Below are 20,226 nucleotides of genomic sequence, written 5' to 3' on the forward strand. Positions count from 1 at the left end.
CTGGGCATATGTTGGTAAATAAAAGATTGCCTTTCTCTACTGAGGTAATTTATAATGTGGTGAGCAACAAGGTCTCGGCTTCAAGTCTCACTAAGTGTAACGTGTTAACAAGTATGAAGTCTTTTCCTGCACTCCATGGGTTTTCATAGTTCAATGGAAGAAATTCCTATTTTCACAGATTTCATGGTTAGGCCTATGGAGCCCGTCCTGAAATATTTGCTTGTCAGCTCAATACTAAAATTGCCCACACGTATTAAGAGATACATTACTGCTCAGGAGGAAACGATTTAATGATTTATATCTCCTGGACCTTTTTCATTATATTAGATTGAGTTCATTGACCATTGATTAAACAAACTTTTGGTGAGCTAATATTCATTAAGCATAAAAAGATAGCAAAATCTGAGAATGTCTGTGACAGTGTGAGAATGTACTGTGAAGTCCCATAGCTTTGTTAAAGAAAGAGCAGTCACAAAAAGGAGAGAGAGAAATACCCTGGGATGGAAGAAGTGATATTTGAACAGCATCATAAAAGAAAAGTAGAAAATAGGTGGATGAATAATCATATTATCACACATTTGAAGTTAATGGCATTTCAATTGAGACTACAGTGGCTAGATTCTGGGACAAATTATCCTCAAAATGAGAAATGATTTGCATAACCATAATAATGAAGTGTTTTCTTCTTTTGACTAAACATTTTCTGTTGACTCTAAACTTTAATTTTTAGTGTTGTAAATAAAAACATGATAATAAAAAAAATTTGTCATTGATGGTTCAATATAAATTAAGTAAAATTAATTCACTTATTCTACTGTACTATTATAAAAATTTTTTCAATTTTTCCATAAAATGGCCATTTCTAAATATGTAGTTTAATGGTCAAGACAAGTTAACACAAGATTATTTACAAATAGAAGAAGACTGTGGTCCCATAACTCCTTCCTCACCAAAGTCCAAGAAAACTAAAAACTATTAGAATAACATACTCTAAACAAGTGATAGAAACATTAACAGTTCCTCAGACATCCTTTGGCAGCATTAATGTTGATAAAAGTTCTTCAAATGTAGATTTTTTTTTTAGCAAGTAGACATTTTAATCTTGTCAAAATAATGTAAAGAAATGCCCTAAAAGATAATTAAATTGACTGTAACTACCAATATCAGTCCTTAAGATAATTTTGCAGAAGAAAAAATTGAGGCTTTTTGTTTGTTTGTTTTGATTTTTTTCCCTGCCACATTGGTTGACTGGTACTTATATGAAGATAGTACCTTATCAGTCTACCTAACTCAGGTGCTTACCCTTAATCTATAGCTAGCTGGATATTGCCATCTTTAGCTGTTTTTGTTTCTTGGTTTTTTAATCCTTAACTAGTCCCTTCATTGCATGCATTATCTTCCAGGCTTATTCTCTTTTTTTGAATGTTTTTCCTGCTACCCAAGGTGCATCTTGGTGGGTAGTTATCAACATACACAGAGTCTGCTTCCTCTTGCAGCTCTACCCATTTGTATCGAAGACTAGATGACACTGGTTTACTCCATCTCTGATCTTTTACCTGCACCAAAGTCCAGTTTAATACTGTTCCTTTGTGGCTATTTTTAATTTTGTGAAAAAACTCCTAACTGTATAAATACATAAGAACACATATACTAACAATCTCCGAACAGCCTTTCCCTTCTGAATTTCTAAGCAAAACTAAGGCACAAAAGGAGACCTCCATGGATCTGGGGTCAGTAATTGAAGTCAGGAGGTCTACCTTCTCAAACTGTGCCTTTCATTCCCTCCTTACTCGTCAGAGAAATAGGAAAATGACAGTTTAAATTTGAATTTTTATTTCTGCCTTCCCTCAAATTTCTGCCAACCTCCAAACCCCACAAACTTCTTAGAAAAGGAAGCTCTTCCATGGTCTAGACATGGGAAAGTGTCTTAACAGTGGCTTTCGGTCGTCAGAAATAAAGCCATACCACAATCCTGATTCAGTTAAATTTCCTGAAATGATCCAGATGTTGGTGCCATGATGGTTTTCTTAAGAGGTAAGGCATAAGCCCTGCTCTCGAGCCAAGCTTTGTGACTTCTGGAGTTCAACTGAGGCTGCAGTGTGGCCCCCTTGAAGTGAAGGTTGGTTGGTTGTGAGGAACTAGTCCAAACTGCCACAAATCAACGCTGCCATAGCTTAGGTTCTCCTACGTAGTAGGTTTCAGGCCACATGAGAGTCTACTTATCATATGATATCTCCAGTAACTGGCAATAAGAGGAGCAAAGTGTATCTGGACAAATGCAAGGTGTTTCGATGAATCTGGCAGTGTATGCTGGGCTTTTATCAGCTATTAAGCTGGCAAGGCTGGAAAGTTTGCTCTCTTTGTGCTCAAGCTTTTGGCCATCCTGAAGGAGAATCAACTTGGGAGGAAGTACCGAGTAGTCTGCTGCAGTCTGCTCTTGGGTCCAGCTGCCACCATCTGTCAATCCATAGGGATGCCCAACAGGTCACAGCTGACATCCCATAGCCGCCTTGCTATCGTCTCATTACGAGCCTGGGCAGACACCCATGTCACATGGCAGTCACTGGAAAAGAAAGAGGGGTTTAAAGAACAGGGTTAAGAATGGAGTCTGTTCTCTGCTTGGGATAAGGAATATGACAAAAAAACAACCCAGAGATAACATGTCCTCTAGGCTCTTCACAGATCCAGTGTTTGGCCTAGCTCTTCACTCTCCAATATTCACCCCAGAGAAAATGTAATTTTCTGATCTGAATGCTTTGTTTAATAAAATGCATATCATTTAGTCTTTATATTCCTCTTTATATGTATATATTTAACTATAATTTCAGTGCCCGCCTGACACCTGTGTATGTCCATCTTGTTCAAATAAATCTCTGAGGTCCATTCTACAGGACTTTGTACAATGTCATAAAACTGAGATCCTGCTATCTACATTGGTCACAGATGTTTAGAGTAGTAAAAAATGAAAACGACAACAAAAAAACACTTCTTATTGCTGGTCTTCCACAAGTTATGAATGTTTTAAACTTGAAAAACAAGTCAGCTTCATAAGTAACCAAAGAAGGAAAAGATAATCGCGGAAAAGAAATGGTAAGAAGGTACCCAGTGTTTCATATACCTTCTCTTCATTGCTATAATTCTAATTATGTTAAGTCCCCATTAAGTGCACGGAGGTTACCCCAACTCTGCACTGCCCAGAAAATTTTCTCAAGGATAATTCTTTTACTCATTTTTGTATTTTCTGTATCTGGTACAGAGCAGGTATCCATTGAAGGTTTTGTTTGTTTGTTTGTTTTTCTTAATGATTGAGTAAACAGATCACAATCTTTGAAATTATGTGAAAAGCATTTTTAAAAACTACTATTTCAAGAAAACTGCTTCCTGGACATTTGAAGCAAATTCTGAAGGTGAAAAGGTGAGCTGACAAGTCTGAAATAACCACTTGCAGCAAACCCCTAACACTACGTCCATTTAGACAGTGCTACTCAAAGTGTGAGCTGTGGACGAGCAGCAGAAGCATTATCTAGGAACTTGTTAGAAATGCTAATTCTCAGGCAGAGTTCAAAACGATGGTTATAAGGATGCTCTATGATCTCAGTGAGAACTTCAACAAAAAGACAGGAAACATAAAAATGGAGATAGAAAACATAAAAAAGAACCAGTCAGAAATGAATATGCAATAATTGAAATGAAGAATACATTAGAGGGAATCAATAGTAGATTCAATGAAACAGAAGACAATCAGTGATTTGGAAGATAAGGTAGCAGGAAATACCCAATCAGAACAGCAAAAAGGAAAAAAAATCCAAAAATGTGAGGATAGTTTAAGAGACCTCTGGGACAACATCAAGTGTACCAACATTCACATCATAGGAGTACCAGAAGAGAGAGAAGACAAGGAATTGGAAACCTATTTGAAGAAATGACAGAAAACTTCCCTAACCTGGTGAAGGAAATATACATACAAGCCCAGGAAGGCAGAGAGTCCCACACAAGATGAACCCAAAGAGGCCGAAACCAAGACATATCATAATTAAAATGTCAAAGCTTAAAGACAAAGAGAGAATCTTAAAAGCAGCAAGAGGAAAGCAGTTAGTTACCTACAAGAGCGCTCCTATAACTCTGTCAACTGATTTCTCAATAGAAACTTTGCAGGCCAGAAAAGATTGGTATGAAATATTCAAAGTGATGAAAAGCAAGAACCTACAACTAAGATTACTCTACCCAGCAAAGCTATCATTTAGAATTGAAGGACAGATAAAGAACTTCCCAGACAAGAAAAAGCTAAAGGAGTTCATCACCACCAAACCAGTATTACAAGAAATAGTAATGGGACTTCTTTAAGAAGAAGAAAAACAAAGAGCAAAAATATGAATAACAAAATGGCAATAACTACATATCTATCAACGATTACTTTCAGTGTAAATGTATTAAACACTCCAATCAAAAGACATCGGGTGGCTGAATGGATAAGAAAATAAGACCTTTACATATGCTGCCCACAAGAGACTCACTTCAGATTAAAAGATATACATGAACTGAAAGTAAAGAGATAGAAGAAGATATTTCATGAAAATGGAACAAAAAAACTCAGCTGGAGTAGCAATACTTATCCCAGACAAAATAGACTTTAAAACAAAGCCTGTAACAAGAGACAAAGAAGGACCTGGTAATTCCACTTCTGGGTATTTATCCAAAGAAATCCAAAACACTAATTCAAATAGACATATGCACCCCTATGTTCACTGCAGCATTATTTACAATAGCCAAGATATGAAAGCAATCCAAGTGTCCATCAATGAATGGATAAAGAAGTGGTACAATGGAATATTACTCAACCATAAAAAATGAAATCTTGCCATCTGCAATAACAAGTATGGACCTAGAGGGTATTACGCTAAGTGAAATAAGTCAGATGGAAAGACAAATATATGATTTCACTTATATGTGGACTCTAATAAACAAAATAAATGAACAAACAAAACAGAAACAAACTCATAGAGAACATTTTGATGGTTGCCAGATGGGAGAGGGTTGGAGAATAGTAATAAAAGGGGAGAAGATTAAGGTACATATTGGTCGTTAAAAAATAGTCACAGGGATGCAAAGTATAGCATAGGAAATATAGTCAATAATATTGTAATAACTATGTATAGTGTCAGAGGGGTACTAAATTTATTGGGATGATCACTTCTTTTTTTAATGCCTACAGCATCTTGTATTCCTAGGTGGTCTCCCATCCAAGTACTAACCAGGCCTGACTCTGCCTAGCTTCTGAGATCAGACAAGATCGGGCACGTTTAGGGTGGCATGGCCATAGACTGATCACTTCTTAAGTTATATAAATGTCTAATCACTGTGTTGTACACCTGAAACTAATATAATCTTTTATGTCAACTGTAATTGAAAAATAAAAAAGTAATTTAAAAATAAATAAAAATAAAAAGAGGCAAAGAATTTAAATAGACATTTCTTAGAGGGGGTGGGAGGACATAGACAAGGTAGAAGGGGTCAAATATGTAGTGACAGAAAGAAATCTAATTATGGGAAGTGAACGCACAATGTAAATATATATATATATATATGTATATGTATATATATGCCTTACTGTTAAAATGTACAGCTGAAATTTGTTGGATTTCGTTAACCAATGTCACCACAAAAAAATAAATAAATAAATTTTAAAAAGAGAGAGAGAGAGATCCGAGTATTGAAAGGAAACATGGCGGATATGGGGACATCTCTCATAGACGTCCCCATATCTCTCCCCTTGAAACAACAATAAGCTGAACATCTAAAACTCAACAAAAACACCCAAACTGCACACCAGCATGTCTGAGCATGGGATCTACGCATAAGAGTTACCATAAGTCAGAACTCTGGGTGTCGGGCAGTGGACTGAGAGAAATAAAGAAGCTGCTTCTCACAGCCACCAGAGCTCCCTGTAGGAGGAGGGGGAGGGGAGAAGGTGCAGCGACTTCACTGGAAGTGCTGTGAGTTCCACGCAGCCAGCGGCAGGGCCCAGTCACCAAGGCAGAAAGCAGAGAAGCGGGACAGGACCGCAGAGAAACAACAGTTGATTTTTACTGGCCCCAGTTGCAAAATTGAGGCTGAGCCGCAGCCCCCAACTCCCAACTCCCCTCCCCATACCCTCCGAGACCGATCGCCACAAAGCCCCAAGGGAATCTGAGCAAACGCTACCTAAACTGTTGCTAACACTAACAGGGACTGAAACTGAGGGTAGCAAGAGTGATTAAATATCTACAAGAAAATAAAAGCATTATATAAAGGCATTATTAAGGCTTTATATAAAGCAGGGATTCAAGAGGCTTAGATGCCACCTACTGGAAACCAAAAGAAAAGTGCCTTCTTTGCAGCAGGCTAAAGAGAGATCTTTATATAATAAACCTTCTTTCTGGAAAAAAAGCAGAATACATTTCCATTAGTGCCCAGGCAGAGAAACAGTCCATTAAACACCATGAACAACCAAGGTGACAAGGCAACTCTGAAAGAAAGAGAAAAAGCTCCAGACATAGAAATATGCAACTTAAAGGACAGAGAATTCAGGATGGTACTTCTGAAAAAACTCAGTGAGTTCCGAAATGAGTCATATCAACAATTTCAGGAATTGAAAAAACACCTAAATGAGCAGAGCAAGGAGACTGAAACCCTCAAAAAGAACTAAGTAGAACTTCTGGAGATAAAAAACACACTGCAGGAGTTGAAAAATGAAATAGCAAGCTTGGGAAATAGAGTTGACCAAATGGAGGAAAGGATCAGTGATATCAAAGACAGAAATCTAGAAATAAATCAGAAAGAAGAAGAGAGAAACCAAAGAATGAAAAATAATGAAAGAGAAATACAAGAACTAGCTGATACCATCAGGAGAGGAAACATAAGAATAATGGGCATTATCGAAGGCGAGGAAAAGGAGCAGGGACTAGAAAGCATTTTTGGACAAATAGTTGACAAGAATTTCCCAAATCTAAGGAATGAGCTGGAGCTTGGAATTCAATAAATCAACAGAGCACCCAATTACCTCACCCAAAAAGGCCTTCACCAAGACACATTGTATTAAAAGTATCAAAAATCAACGACAAAGACAGAATTCCCAGGGCAGCCAGGGAGAAGAAAATGCTAATTTATAAAGGAAAACCCATTAGATTATGTGCGGACTTATCAGCGCAAACCTAACAAGCCAGAAAGGAATAGAATCAAATATTTAAACTATTAAGTGAAAGGAACTACCAGCCAAGAATAATGTATCCAGCTAAGCTCTCCTTTAGATATGAAGGAGAAATTAAGACCTTTACAGACATACAAAAATTGAGGGAATTCTCCACTACAAGGCCTGCAAGACAGGAAATACTGAAAGGGGTCAGCTCACCTAAAACAAAATGACACACACACAAAAAAATCCACATAATTAGGAGCAAAGTGACTATCAGGTAAATAGAAGCAGAAGAATGCAACCCTTACTAAGAACAGGGCATTATAAGCTTAAATAATAAGAAAAGAATTGTTATAGCAAGATAGTAATGAATGTTCAGCATACATAGAGACAAATTGAGATTAACAATGACTTAAAAGGGGAGAATTCAACAATCCAAATTCGCAGAGCAGAATGGAAATAAGGCACACACAGAAGAAAATGGATGACTGTATATATATAACTATCCTTTTCATATTCGCAATGGTAACCACACCAAAGATTCATATATTACATGATTCCACTTATATAAAATGTCCAGTATAGGCAAATCCACAGAGACAAAAAGTAGATTAGTGGTTTCAGGCAGAAAGAACAACCAGTGCAAAGGTCCTAAAGTTTCATTTGAGACACTTTTATGTTCATTTCTTGATAGTAGCCAAATGGCTGCTGTTTGATCTTCGAAGAGCTTAAAATTAAAAATCTACGGCAATGAAAACACTCTTCAAAAGTCAATTCAATAATCATAGATTTGAGGCTGACTTTCTTTAAAGCGCTCAGTCACAACCAAGATAAAGGTTTATTTTTTTCTTAAAATCACCAGGGAAGAAGAATCTGGTCACTCTTGGAAAATCATTCCAGTGTGCAAAGCTACATAATCTATGTTCTTGCACTTCAGACCCATATTTCAAACTTATTTGCTACACATTTCTACTCACATGTCTTATGGAAAACACATCCAACATGTAGGGAGGCATGTTTATTACACAGTGGGCAATTGTTACTCTTTGGTTGAACATCCTCTCTTTCTTTTGGCAATAGCAACCTGATTTCTTTCTGTGGAATCACCTCTTCCCCTTGGATATGATTTGAAGAGCCCATTAATCACATGCCTGCCTGTTCTCCCCTAGCCAAGGCAATGGGGGTGAAGGGATGGCAGGTAGTGTTCAGAGGAGATCCAATGCTACTTCCCTAGAGAGTGGATGGCGAGCAATGAAACAGACTGAAGATAGCTGGCGTTTATGTAGATCCAAAGAGAAGACTGAAGAGCTAGGCTTAGAACAGTCAGAGCACCCTGTCTGGCTGACTAGCCACTCCTAATTGTTCTATGCCTGGCTCTTCAGTTTACCCTTTGGGATCTAAGAGTACCCCCATATCTTAATAAATTCCCTTCTTGCTTATGTCAGCCAGAGTCTATTTCCACTGCTTTGGGATTAAAGAACCCTAAGTTAGACGTATTATTTTTCCATGTTTGCTGACTCAGTTAATGTCACTATCGATCTCCTAATAACTCAAGATTGAACTCAAATCACCAAATCAATTGATCATCAAGTGGTTAAAATTCTGCCTCTTCAAGGCCTCTCTCACTTGACCATTCTTTTCATTCCAATTGTCATTACCCTAAATCAGGAACTCTTCATCTGTCACATGGGGTACTTATTCATTAAACAAAGTCGCTAGGGATGTTTTTCTAAAGCACAATGCAGATTATATCTCCCTCTACTCAAACAACTTCTCTGGCTCCTCTCTAAGTCTGACATAGGCCCCTCATGATATGACTGTCTACCTTTCATTCCAATCTTTATTTATAGCCCTTTCTCTAAAATTTCAGACGATCACCATAAAATCTTAAGGGTAGAGGTAAAAACACATTAAGATTTTGATATTATGTGATATCTAGGATTTTCTTCAAAATATTATAGGATGTGAAAATATGGGAAGCGTTAGTAAATGAGGATGGGGCAGGATTGTCCATGGGTTAATGCTTGTTGAGGCCGGATTATGAGTATATGTCGATTCAACATGTTATTCTGTCTACTGCGTATATTCAAAATTTTCTACAATAAAATTTTAAAAGTCTTCCCTTATTCAAGAGGGAGTCCATTAATACTATTTTAGCCCTCAAAGCAATAGAGAAATACAGATTCAAATTCTTTTTAGTGTAAAAACAAACAAACAAACAAACAAACTAGAAGTACAAAAGGGAACAAAACAACTGGACTGACAAAACAAAATGTAGGAAGAAAAGAAACAAGGAGAAAGCAGTCATCAGTATAAAAGATGGCATGAATAAAATCAAACCTACTAGTTACTGTGAAAAAATGTTAATGAGTCAAATTCCTCCAATAAAAAGTAAAAACTCTGGAGTCAAAAGACAAAAGCTTTGATAAACAATGTCCTTTTAAAATTCCATCTTCAAAAACAGATACATTCATACCTGAAATGATTCCCACTTAGATTTTCAAGACCTTCTGTTAAGGCACAGTACAGGCTGGTCTGGGCTCCCTGCTGAGGAGTCTTGATGAAGAAGAAGAAAAGCCGCCATAAGCATCTCATGAAAGATGAGTGCCGAACCAATTCAGAGTTGACTGTGCCAGGGTGTAGAGAATATGCTGTAACGCCAGAGCCTAATGGGGTGGGGGTGGGGTGCCAAATAGAGAGAGGAAGACATGACTTGATGTTGCTCAGTGACTGAAAAGAACAGGGGACATGAATAAACACTGCCCAGTTTCAAAACCCAACTCTACCACTCACTACTTGTGTGACTTTGGGCACAATCTGATGTTGTGACTCAGTTTCTTCATTTAAATGACACTTATGCATGCGCTATTCAGGTCTCCTATTCTTCACTGGAAACCTTGGGGCCAGAAATGTTTCCAATTTTTTTTTTCTGATTTTACAAAGGTAATATGATACATATACATATACTGCCTATCACCTATTCTCCCTAGTACAGATGTGGTTTTGCTGCCCAATGAGTTTTGATGTCAAGCTTATGAAAAAACTGAGTTTTCAGGACTCTGTGGATTTCACAAATTACAGATAAAGGACTGTGAACTTGTATTATTTTCAATTCAAAGTCTACTCTAGATGATCCATATTCTATATTCTATATTCTAACCATGATGGCCTTCTCTCAGTTTCTCAAATTAAGCCCAGACCGTCATGTATTCTCTGCCCTCTACCTGGAACATTCCTCAGCCACCTCACCCCACCCACACTATAACTAATTTAATTTCTAATAGTCCTGCAAGGGGCTCAGCTTGTAACTTACTTCCTCAGAGAAGTCTTCCCTGATCTCTCAAATATATTAAAATTCCCCCCAAATATGTTAATAGGTCCTTATACTTCCCCTTTATAGCATTTACCGCAATTATAATGAAACAACAAAAAGGAAATAAGCTAGATGTTAAGGATAAATAAACTAAGGCACATTATACTATGAAACACAGTACAAGCAACAGATGGAATGGGGTAAATCTCTATGTACTGCATGGAAATATCTCCAAGATACTGTATTGGAATTTCAGTTCCTTATGTATGAAATACACATATGTAAATGCATAAGGAGATGATTGGAAAGATGCCCATCGAGTTGTTTCTTGAAAGGGGAAAAGTAGGAGGGGGAGAGGGGATCTTTAAACTCTACATACTTCCATACTATTTGAACTTTTTACAATGAAAATGATTTATGTATTACTAGGCTGATCTTACATGTAACACAGTTGTATAAATACCTGACGTTATCTCTTTTCCCCACTGGTTGTAAACCAAATCAAGGAAAGGACTGTACCTGTCTTTTCCACCACTCCATCCCCAAGCCCCTAATCCAGTGCATTGAATAGCATGGGCACTATGAATACATGTCTATTGAATGGCTGTATGAATGACTTTTCCATCATGCCCAGGTTTCTTTCATTTCTTTCATAGCAATTTCCCACCTAATCCTCACTCCATCAGGCTTCCTCACTCATGTATCCTCTGCTTTATTCTGATCTTCACAGCTAGGCCCATCTCTCTACCTCCAGGCCACCCTACCTCCCTGACCAAATTTTTGGATAGTTTTTACCATCCTGATCCTTGATCCTGAGCTGATAAATGATGTCATGTCCTGGGTATAAATTGGGCATATGAACTGAGCAGACCCACCAGCTTCCTTTCTGCCAATCTCACAGCTGCCTACACGGTTTGATGATCCTATTCCAACAATGGGGCTCCTGTGTCTGATTCCTTGAGCCTGATTCTGCCTGCCTTAACTCCTAAGCAACTCCAATTGTCCACCCTGGGTTTCCTTTGTCTTTACTGGAAATCCAGAGAAGATGATGCTAAAGAAGTCTATTTGTGACTGGAGATTCCCCTCCTCAAGCATGCATCTCCCTCTTACTTAACCCTCTGCTGTTAGAGAGGACCCCTCTCCCCACCCCCTCACACACATAGTCCCAGCACTCGTTTTATCCTAATGGTCCTATCTCGTGCCAAGTTCAGGCTCCTCCCTTCTACTCAGTCTCACTAGGAGTAAAAAACCTTGACTTACTCATGAAGCCTAAATTAATTATGACAATAACCTGTGAAGTAGTCCCATTTGAGGAAATTTACATATGAGGAAATAGGTCTTGAAAAGTTAAGTAATTTGCTGCAGGTCACACAGCTAATAAGTGGTAAAGCCAAGCCTTCAGACTAAAAGTCAGAATTTCCCTGTCCCCTGTCAACTATCTCCAATATTCAATTGTGGGCTGCTTACTAAAACTATACCCAGTTACAGTCAGGGAAGCAGGTCCTTGTCCAGGAAATAAGCTCCAGAAAACAGTTTCCATTCCTATGGCTTTTAACTACTTTCCCCTGACTCATGTCTCCACACTGATTTCTTCCAAGCCTACCTTTTAGCCTCCGGGCCAGTTCCCTGGTGAAGAGAATGTTGGCTAACTTGCTATGACAGTAGGCCAGACCTGCACTGTAGAATTTCTGGCCTTGAAGGTCATGGAAATGAATCCTTCCCAGGTGATGTGCTAAGGAAGACACATTCACTATCCTTGATGGGGCTGATTCCTTTAGCTTCTCTAGCAGCAGATGGGTCAGGAGAAAGTGACCTATAAGAAAAACTAGAATTAACAGAGTTCAGGGCCAATGTAGGACTGAAGAGAGTAGTGGTGAGCAGGTATCACCTATGGGAAGCAGAAAACTCAGTAATAAGGCTTTTTGTCTCATTAATTATCAACTACAGAACAAGTTCAGTGAGGGTTTAGGGAAACAGGAACAGTCAAAGACATGAGACATCCTTCTATGAGGTAGGTCTGGATTATCTGAATATGAATATGAAGTCTCGACTTTGATTAACATCACTCTTTAAGAGCAGGTGGGCTCTACCTAATGCTGGTTACAAGGACCACTACAAAGAAAGCGACACAACCGCCAGTACAGTTAGGCTGTTCAAAATGCCCCAAAGTAAACTGAATATGAACCACAGATTAAAAAGTGGGCAGAACCTTGAGTGGGCCTCAAGTTTATCCCTGAGCTTTCAGGCAGGACCATGTTATTTATTATGTACTTATGGTCTCTTATGGCCCAGAGATCCAATCACACCATGAAGGCAATTCAATCTGACCCCTAAGTTTTCCAAGAACTTTAGATTCCCTCTAGCTTTGTGATGAGACTAGATTCCTTACCCAAGTGGTTGACTCCAATGTGCATCTCAAAGCCGTCTGCTGTCTTGGAATAGGGACACATCATCACTCCTGCATTGTTGATCAAAATGTGGAGGTGCTTTTCCTCTGCAGGGAAGAGGAGATGGAGTATGCGAGTGGCCACTCATAGCTGTTACATCGTAGAAATCTGCCTAACTACCAGGCTTTGAAAATGAGGATGCAGTTGGATCCTGCATTCTTTTACTTTAAACCACACAACACACACACACAAACACACATGGAGGAAAATTCCATCTTACAATACAAAATGGCCTTTCTAATCTTACTTACTGCTTTTGGGAAATGTTCCGTCTGCCTCTCTCAACATAGACTTCCCAAGATGAATGGGAATATTCCGAAGCAAGAAAAAAAGGATGTTCTGTATGTACCCTTACCACCTGGATTCAGGTCTCAAAAGAAATACTGGTTTTATATCTTTGTTGCATCGGCAAACTTTCTCTCGTGGTTCATTTTCTCATGTAGCTAGTAATTTCTGACTATAAGCCAATTTCAGTGTTTTTCTTGGGAGGCCAAGGTCCACGGGTTATGAAAGAACATGCCTACAGAGTGCTCTTGGATTTGCTTTTCATGTGATACCATGGGGTTTTATGTTAATTTCTCAGCTCAAGATTCTTGTACTATTTGGTGGTGTGAATGAATTCCTCCCCATAAATAATGCCAGCTGGGGTTTTAATTTCTTACAGATGACTCTTTATCCATTCATGTCCTAAAGAGATAATAAGTTTCTTTGTCACGTCCCTCAGCTGGTGGCCTGGCCTTTTTAAAATTCCTGTACCATGGACCAAATGGCCTTCTGTGAATCCCAACCTTATGTGGAACGTTTAGAGTATGGGTATGAGGCCTCAGGCCCTTGAGAGCTGGGAAGGCCCTTGAGAGCCTGAGGCCTCATACCCATTTTAGAGTCTAAAATCCATATTGAGTTCTGATACTCCTGTGAGATTTTTGGCTTTACTTCTTATGCATAGCCGTGATCTTTTTGAATTTACTTTTTATTTCTTCTTCTTGAAGATTTCCCTTTGTTACTAATGAGTTCAGCTATGAATCAAAAGTTTTTGGTTATATTTTATCTAGTATTTCTATATATAGAGAGGGAGAGGAATAGTTTCCTTTTAGCCAAGTCTGCCATGTTGATCACAAGACCCACAACACAGTCTCAGGTTCTATACTTACCTGCTAAGAAGTCCTTAGCAAAAGTTCGAATAGATTTAGTATCAGCCAAATCCAGTTTCCGCACCAACACCTCTTGGTTCCCTGTCATGGTCTGGATCTCCTTGGCCACCAATTCCCCCTTTTGTACATCCCGGCAAGCTATATAAACGCGGGCTCCTGTCAACCAACATATGAGAAACAAACTGTCAGCTCTTTTTTTTGAGTGGGCATTATAGACTTCATACTGATGCTGAATGTTATTTTCTACTATTTTGTTTATTTTACTCCTACTTCCCAATAGAGGTATCTGATGAGCAAATCAGGAAAGAAAAATAAAGCAATAGTAGTCATTAAGTGTCCATTTATATGTAGAGTGTTGTACTAGCTTCACACCAGCAAATCGCTGGGGCACTTGGAATGTTCTTGAATTCCAAGATTGGGAGGAAATAATCAGAATGACCATTACTGTGAGAGATAAAATGGCAGTAGCAGGAGGGAATTAGAAGCAGATAAACTTGCCTCTCTGAGCCAGTTCTTTGGCCGTCTCCTTCCCGATGCCTGAATTGGCACCTGTGACCACAGCTACCTTCCCAGGAAGCTGGGTGGTTGATGTACACACCCCGCTGGACAGCATTTGCCTGCACACAGAGGACAGCTCATCAGTTCTTCATTTTCCTTGTCTCAGCCAGAGGTTCCTATTACTACCTGCCCCGCTCCCCGCCCCCGTGTCTTCAAATCCCAAAGATAAGGTTTGCTTTGGTTCTTTCTACTGCTGTCCTTTTATAGGTTTAAGGAAGGTTGGAGAAAAGGAAACAAAAAGTTTTCCATTCTAGCTCAAGAACAAAAGTGAGTCTATTATAAGGGCAATAATAATTGCTTAGAGTTACTCCCTGCAGTACAAGAACTGGATGAATATTCTATTAACCAAGCATCTGGCTTTGATTTGAGCTCTTCCATGAACTTAGGGTCACAAGACTCCGCCTAGAAGAAGAACTGGTCCATTTATGTCAATCTGTCTATAACTGGCACTTTGTGACCTTAATAAAAAGCTAATCCAATACCAAAAAAAATTAAATTATGAAAGCTTGTCAACCTGGGACAAAACAAACAGCAAAAACTACACACACACACACACACACACACACACACACACACACACACACACACACACGACACCACACTCCGCCCCTCAGGAGGGTGTGTGTCTCTTCAGTCACTGGTCCACCGTCACTACTGGTGATTTACTCAGAACCAATCAGCAGGCTGCCTGTTTTCACACACACACACACACACACACACACACACACACACGACACCACACTCCGCCCCTCAGGAGGGTGTGTGTCTCTTCAGTCACTGGTCCACCGTCACTACTGGTGATTTACTCAGAACCAATCAGCAGGCTGCCTGTTTTGCATCTGGCTGCTGATTCTCTGGAGGGACTCAACCAGCCATGGCCTGATTAAGAGACCACTACTCCCATCCTCTCTGCCCCACCTTGAGATCTCAGGGCAAGTCTCCGATCTCAATAATCCTGCTCCTGCTCGGAAGGCAGGATTAGGCTCATAATAAAACCCTTTTATTTCCCTCCTTTACAACATCACCCAGAGAAAGAGAGAATCTAATAGTACCCAGAGAGCAAGCAATGGGGCTGCATATGTCACGATTCCCAGCAGGGTTCAGTTTCAGAAAGCAAAAAGTTGAATCGCTCTATTGTACTTTCAAGGTTGGAAGCAAGAAGCTAGCTAAGGCTAGTTGAAGGCGTGGAAGCTAAGGAAAAAACAGTCTTCAGGTCCATACCTCACTTTAGGTTCTGAAATCCCCAAAGCTGTAAACTTACATGTTTAAGGTAGCCTTATATTCGGGGCTCACTGGAGCCAGAGCAAGGGTTGCTTAGACGAAAAAGGGGGCCAGGGAAACCAAGCAGGGTGCTCCAGTCTGCAACCCTTCCCCATCGCCTGGGGTCTCCTGGTGTCGCCTTCCCCGCATCCAAGGCAGCCCGGTCTCCTCCGACACACCGAACCCGGCCTCAACCTACTAGGAGCCCCAGTGGAGTTTTCACTTTCCTTCTCTTGAAGAACAGATCTTCAGTGAGGATTAATAGCCCCCCGCCCCGCCCCGCCCCCTTACCGGAAGACTTCTCAAGAAAAGACATTACATTTGCACAGACCTGATTTGGGGTGCAGCAATGTACAGGAGAAAGAGGAGGAAGAGGAGCAGGACCCCGATCATCTTGCGGGGCGGCAGCTGCGATGCTGCAGCACCGGAGGAAGATGCCCCAGAGGTGCTCACCGCCTGCGGCTTCCCTTCCCAGACACGCCCTAGTAAAGTACGACAGCACCGCCGGGGAGCAAGTTCGTCTGGGAAATGTAGTCCAAAGCTTGGTGCGTGCCCACAAGCCGAGAACGTACTGTTCTCAGACGCCGAGAGAAGTTGAACTGAGCACCGGGTACACGACAGATCCCCAACCTATAGGGTCTAGGGCCTTTGGGATCATGCAACCAGCTCTCCCACAGCCCTCTGGTCACCAGCGATTCTCCAGAAATTTCCCCAGACCTCTGTCTCCCGGTGCCCAATTCCGGACCCCAGTTCAGTTTTCCTCAATCACGGTTAGGCAGCTACCACATTGTTTCTCCTGGAGAGCAAATATTGACATCTGGGAAGTGTTTTAAGGCCCATTACACAAGAGAGGGGCGGTTGGAGTTTGACAGTTGGTAAGGCAGTGGCAGGTGAGAATCCTTCCTCCTTAGGGAATCCTTCATCCAGTGGAGCGGAAGCATAGGTCACGGAAGCCATTCCCAGGAGAATCACTTTATTGTGTCTATTTTGAATTAAAATGATAACTATCATAATTTTCCTGGTGTTTGACTATTAATTGATCATAGACTATAGTTTTCTTGATAACTTGGGTTAGTTATATTAACTACCAAGGTAGTAATGAATTTCTCAGATTAGCAGCACAATTGGTTTTGCCAACTCATGAAAGTATTTAATCCCATCTTGAATTAAGGCCGTGAAAATTCTCTGGGAATAAGCAGATTCCCTGGTCAGTCATTCCTTTCAGTTCTGCCATCTGAGGCTTATATCTGGTTCCCAAGGAGTGAAGGTGAGAGACAAATATTTAACTAGCCGATATCTGTGTGTAATTCCTGACTGCACACAGTAATATTTTCTGGTACTTTCTTCTGAGTAATTCATTACCATTTGATTGAAAGACACATGTTCAAGATCAATTTGAACTCATATTTTATATCGATTGGAGAGGAGAAGGTTTCCTTCACACTGTTGTAGCTGCCAGCTCCCGAAAGACACACGGACCACCAGAAATCAGTGAGTTATAGGAAACATACTCTTTATTCAGCCAGCTGGGTCTGCCAGGGGTACGCAGACTCCAAATTAAGCAGCCCTGAAATGTAGAGGTACAGCGTTTTTAAGCCCTAAATCCCATTCCTCATTCTGTCTTAAACGCAAAGGTCTATTTTTCTCCTATTCACTACCTGTCAACCCACAGGTCGGTTGTGCAAGCGGGGATACAGAAACAGAAAGCTTATTGTTAGAATGTTACATTCCCATGGGTGATAGCCTATGTTCTCATGGGCAATAGCCTATGTTTCCATGGGCAATAGCCTATGTTTCCATGGGGGATAGCCAAGCAGTAATTTTCCAGGCAGCACAACACAAGTTTCTACTTATGTAACATTAAGTTATCTAATTTTGTCACATGCTCATTATTGTGTACCAATTATTTTATACAGGTTTTATACCTTTATTAAAAGATATATTAAAAGGTTCCTTATTCATTCACTCACTCATTTGACAAATACTTATGGTACTCCTACAGGGTACTAGGCACCGTGCTGAAGTCCAGCAGGGAGCTAGGCAGAAATGACCTCTCTCCTCTCAGAGCTTATGGCCTGTCGGGGAAGACCTTAAACAAGTAATCACTGTGAATAAATTGTGATGAAGGTTATGAAGGGAAAAAGAGAAATATTTGGAAGCTTATGGCAGGAGGCTTCTCCTGGTCTGGAGGTCAGGAAAGCTCTCTTTAAGGAATTAACATTTGAGCTGAGGCCTGAGGGAAGGTCAGGAGTTAATGGGCAAGCCACTCTAAAGGCAAAAAATGCTCTGAGCAGAGGGAAGAGCTCACTTGAGGGTTCAGAGTCAGAGCAGACGGCACTAGAACAATGGGAAACATTGGTCGAGTTGGGGTATGGGGCAAGGGGGAGTGTCAGAAATGACAATAACGGCCAAGGCTTATATAGTGTTTATTATGTACCAGGCCCTGTTTAAGCGCTTTATATATATTAGCTCCCTTTATTCCCATAACATCTCTATGAGGTAGGCGCTATAATTTTCCCTATTTTAAAGACAAGGAAACTGAGGCAACAGTGAGGTTAAGTGAGTTAGTCCAGGTATATACTAAATGGATTAGACTCTTGTCTCAATATATGTGATGAATATTTCCCACCACCACCCCAGTTTCTCTTTTGTTTTGCCTGTGTATGGTGGTTTTTGTTATGATGATTTTATTTTATCCTTTCTTTTTTTAATTTCTGGGTTTCCTATATTATTAGAAGGGCCTTACCACTCTAAAATTATTTTAAAATCTGTCCAGTGGGTCTTTTTAATACTTTAATGATTTTTATTTTTTATATTTGTATCTTTGATCTATTTGAAATTTTGGTGTAAAGAGTAAGGTAAGGATCAAATTTGCTTTTTCCCAACCGGATACCAAGGTATTATAATACTTTATTAAATAATTAATCTCCCTCAACACTGATTTGAAATTTTTTTTATTGTATCTAATTTCCATATGTATTTGGGTCTATTTCTTGGTTTTCCATTCTGTTCTATTGTTTCGTCTGATAATTCACCTTTCTGTATCACGCTATTTAAATTGTTATAGCTTTGTAATATAACTTTTTAACATTTGGTAGGACTAATCAATCACCTGATGGTAGTCTTTGGGTTATAATATTTAAAAAGAAATTTTTTTAAGCAAACTATTTGTGTATTTCCGTAATTCTAGATGCCTTATGAGCTTTCTAATATCTTCTCTGTTTCTCCAGAGCACTACATACTATTCCTTAGGGTCCTCTGCCTCACAGACAAACTCAAGATAAGTGAGTATCATTTCCACAAATGCAGAGGATCTCGGATTTGATTCAGGAGAAATGGGGAGCCCAGAAGACATTAGTACAAAAATACCCTTATTTGAGGTTATTGGATGTACTCTCCCTTTAATGGTATAGCACTGTCTGTCCCTCTGGTTAACCGCAACCCTGATTACATGGGATAGGGAGGACTCTAAGCATAAAACACCAACAGATCTTATTTTTACATATAATCTATGAGTGTCACCAAGTGTTGGGAGGAAGAAACTCTATCCAATTGGTAAGACTATGTTGGCCCAGTGGACATCAATTTCTAGAAGGCAGGCATTGGGGAGCTCCAGTAACAAGATATCAGGGGCTTCTGGGATTTTGTGGTCTCTGCAGCTGACATTGTTTCAGGGAACTGGAACCAGAGTGGGAGAATTGGGAAGAGATGGGAGAGGCAACGTACGAGTCAAGAGAGATTCCCCTTGGAAATTATCTGATTGCTCCTTATTCTGTTTATCATGTTCATGGAATTCCCAAAAGGGCAGCAGCTATGTCTTTGGTGTACTTGGTACAATGCCTGGCACCAAAAAGTGCTCAGTGATTATATGTTAAATAGACAGATGAATCAGTGAGTGAGGGAGTGAGTACCTGCCTGCCACAGGTATTTTTCATCACTCATGTCCTCCAACTTCATAGGAAGGAGCAGAACTAGGACATGACTCTTTGGGGTCCTGTCCTGACTCCTTGCCTGTCATCCTGTCCAGGAGAGGAATCCTGAGTGAGCAAGGGCTGTGAATCCTACTTTTCCACTTCTGAAAGTTTCTGCAAGTGTTTTTTCTTGTGTTTCTACTCTTCATTAATAACATTCAACTGAAACGTCACTCCCATTCATTACCTCTCTCTTTTCTACACTAAAATCTTGAGTAAAAGTAAGTGGGATAGCAAGGGAGACAGGAATCAATACAGCTAATTATAGCAGCCCATTCTTGTACAGTGTTGACTAGTAGTCTCTGTCCCAAATTTTCTACCAATTAATTACCTGTTTAATACTTAAAACAGGTAT

General features: G+C 39.9%; 1 protein-coding gene across 2 annotated transcripts; it reads right to left on the minus strand.

Moving 5' to 3' along the window:
* Window positions 1-857: 857 nt before the first annotated feature.
* On the minus strand, window positions 858-16,386 carry RDH11 (retinol dehydrogenase 11). Of its 2 annotated transcripts, none has more exons than XM_006915144.3 (7): window positions 16,232-16,386; window positions 14,581-14,699; window positions 14,083-14,238; window positions 12,874-12,978; window positions 12,088-12,297; window positions 9,648-9,837; window positions 858-2,563 (listed from the first exon to the last, which is right to left on the minus strand). In XM_006915144.3, the coding sequence occupies exons 1-7, from the start codon at window positions 16,291-16,293 to the stop codon at window positions 2,461-2,463; spliced, it is 945 nt and encodes a 314-aa protein (XP_006915206.1). In that variant the 5' UTR covers window positions 16,294-16,386; the 3' UTR covers window positions 858-2,460. The 2 variants fall into 2 exon arrangements, with proteins under 2 accessions (XP_006915206.1, XP_006915207.1); XM_006915145.3 differs by lacking the exon at window positions 16,232-16,386 and adding an exon at window positions 15,902-16,101.
* Window positions 16,387-20,226: the final 3,840 nt, after the last annotated feature.

The sequence above is a fragment of the Pteropus alecto genome, unplaced genomic scaffold (genome assembly GCF_000325575.1).
Source record: "Pteropus alecto unplaced genomic scaffold, ASM32557v1 scaffold276, whole genome shotgun sequence".
NCBI classification, from domain to species: domain Eukaryota; kingdom Metazoa; phylum Chordata; class Mammalia; order Chiroptera; family Pteropodidae; genus Pteropus; species Pteropus alecto.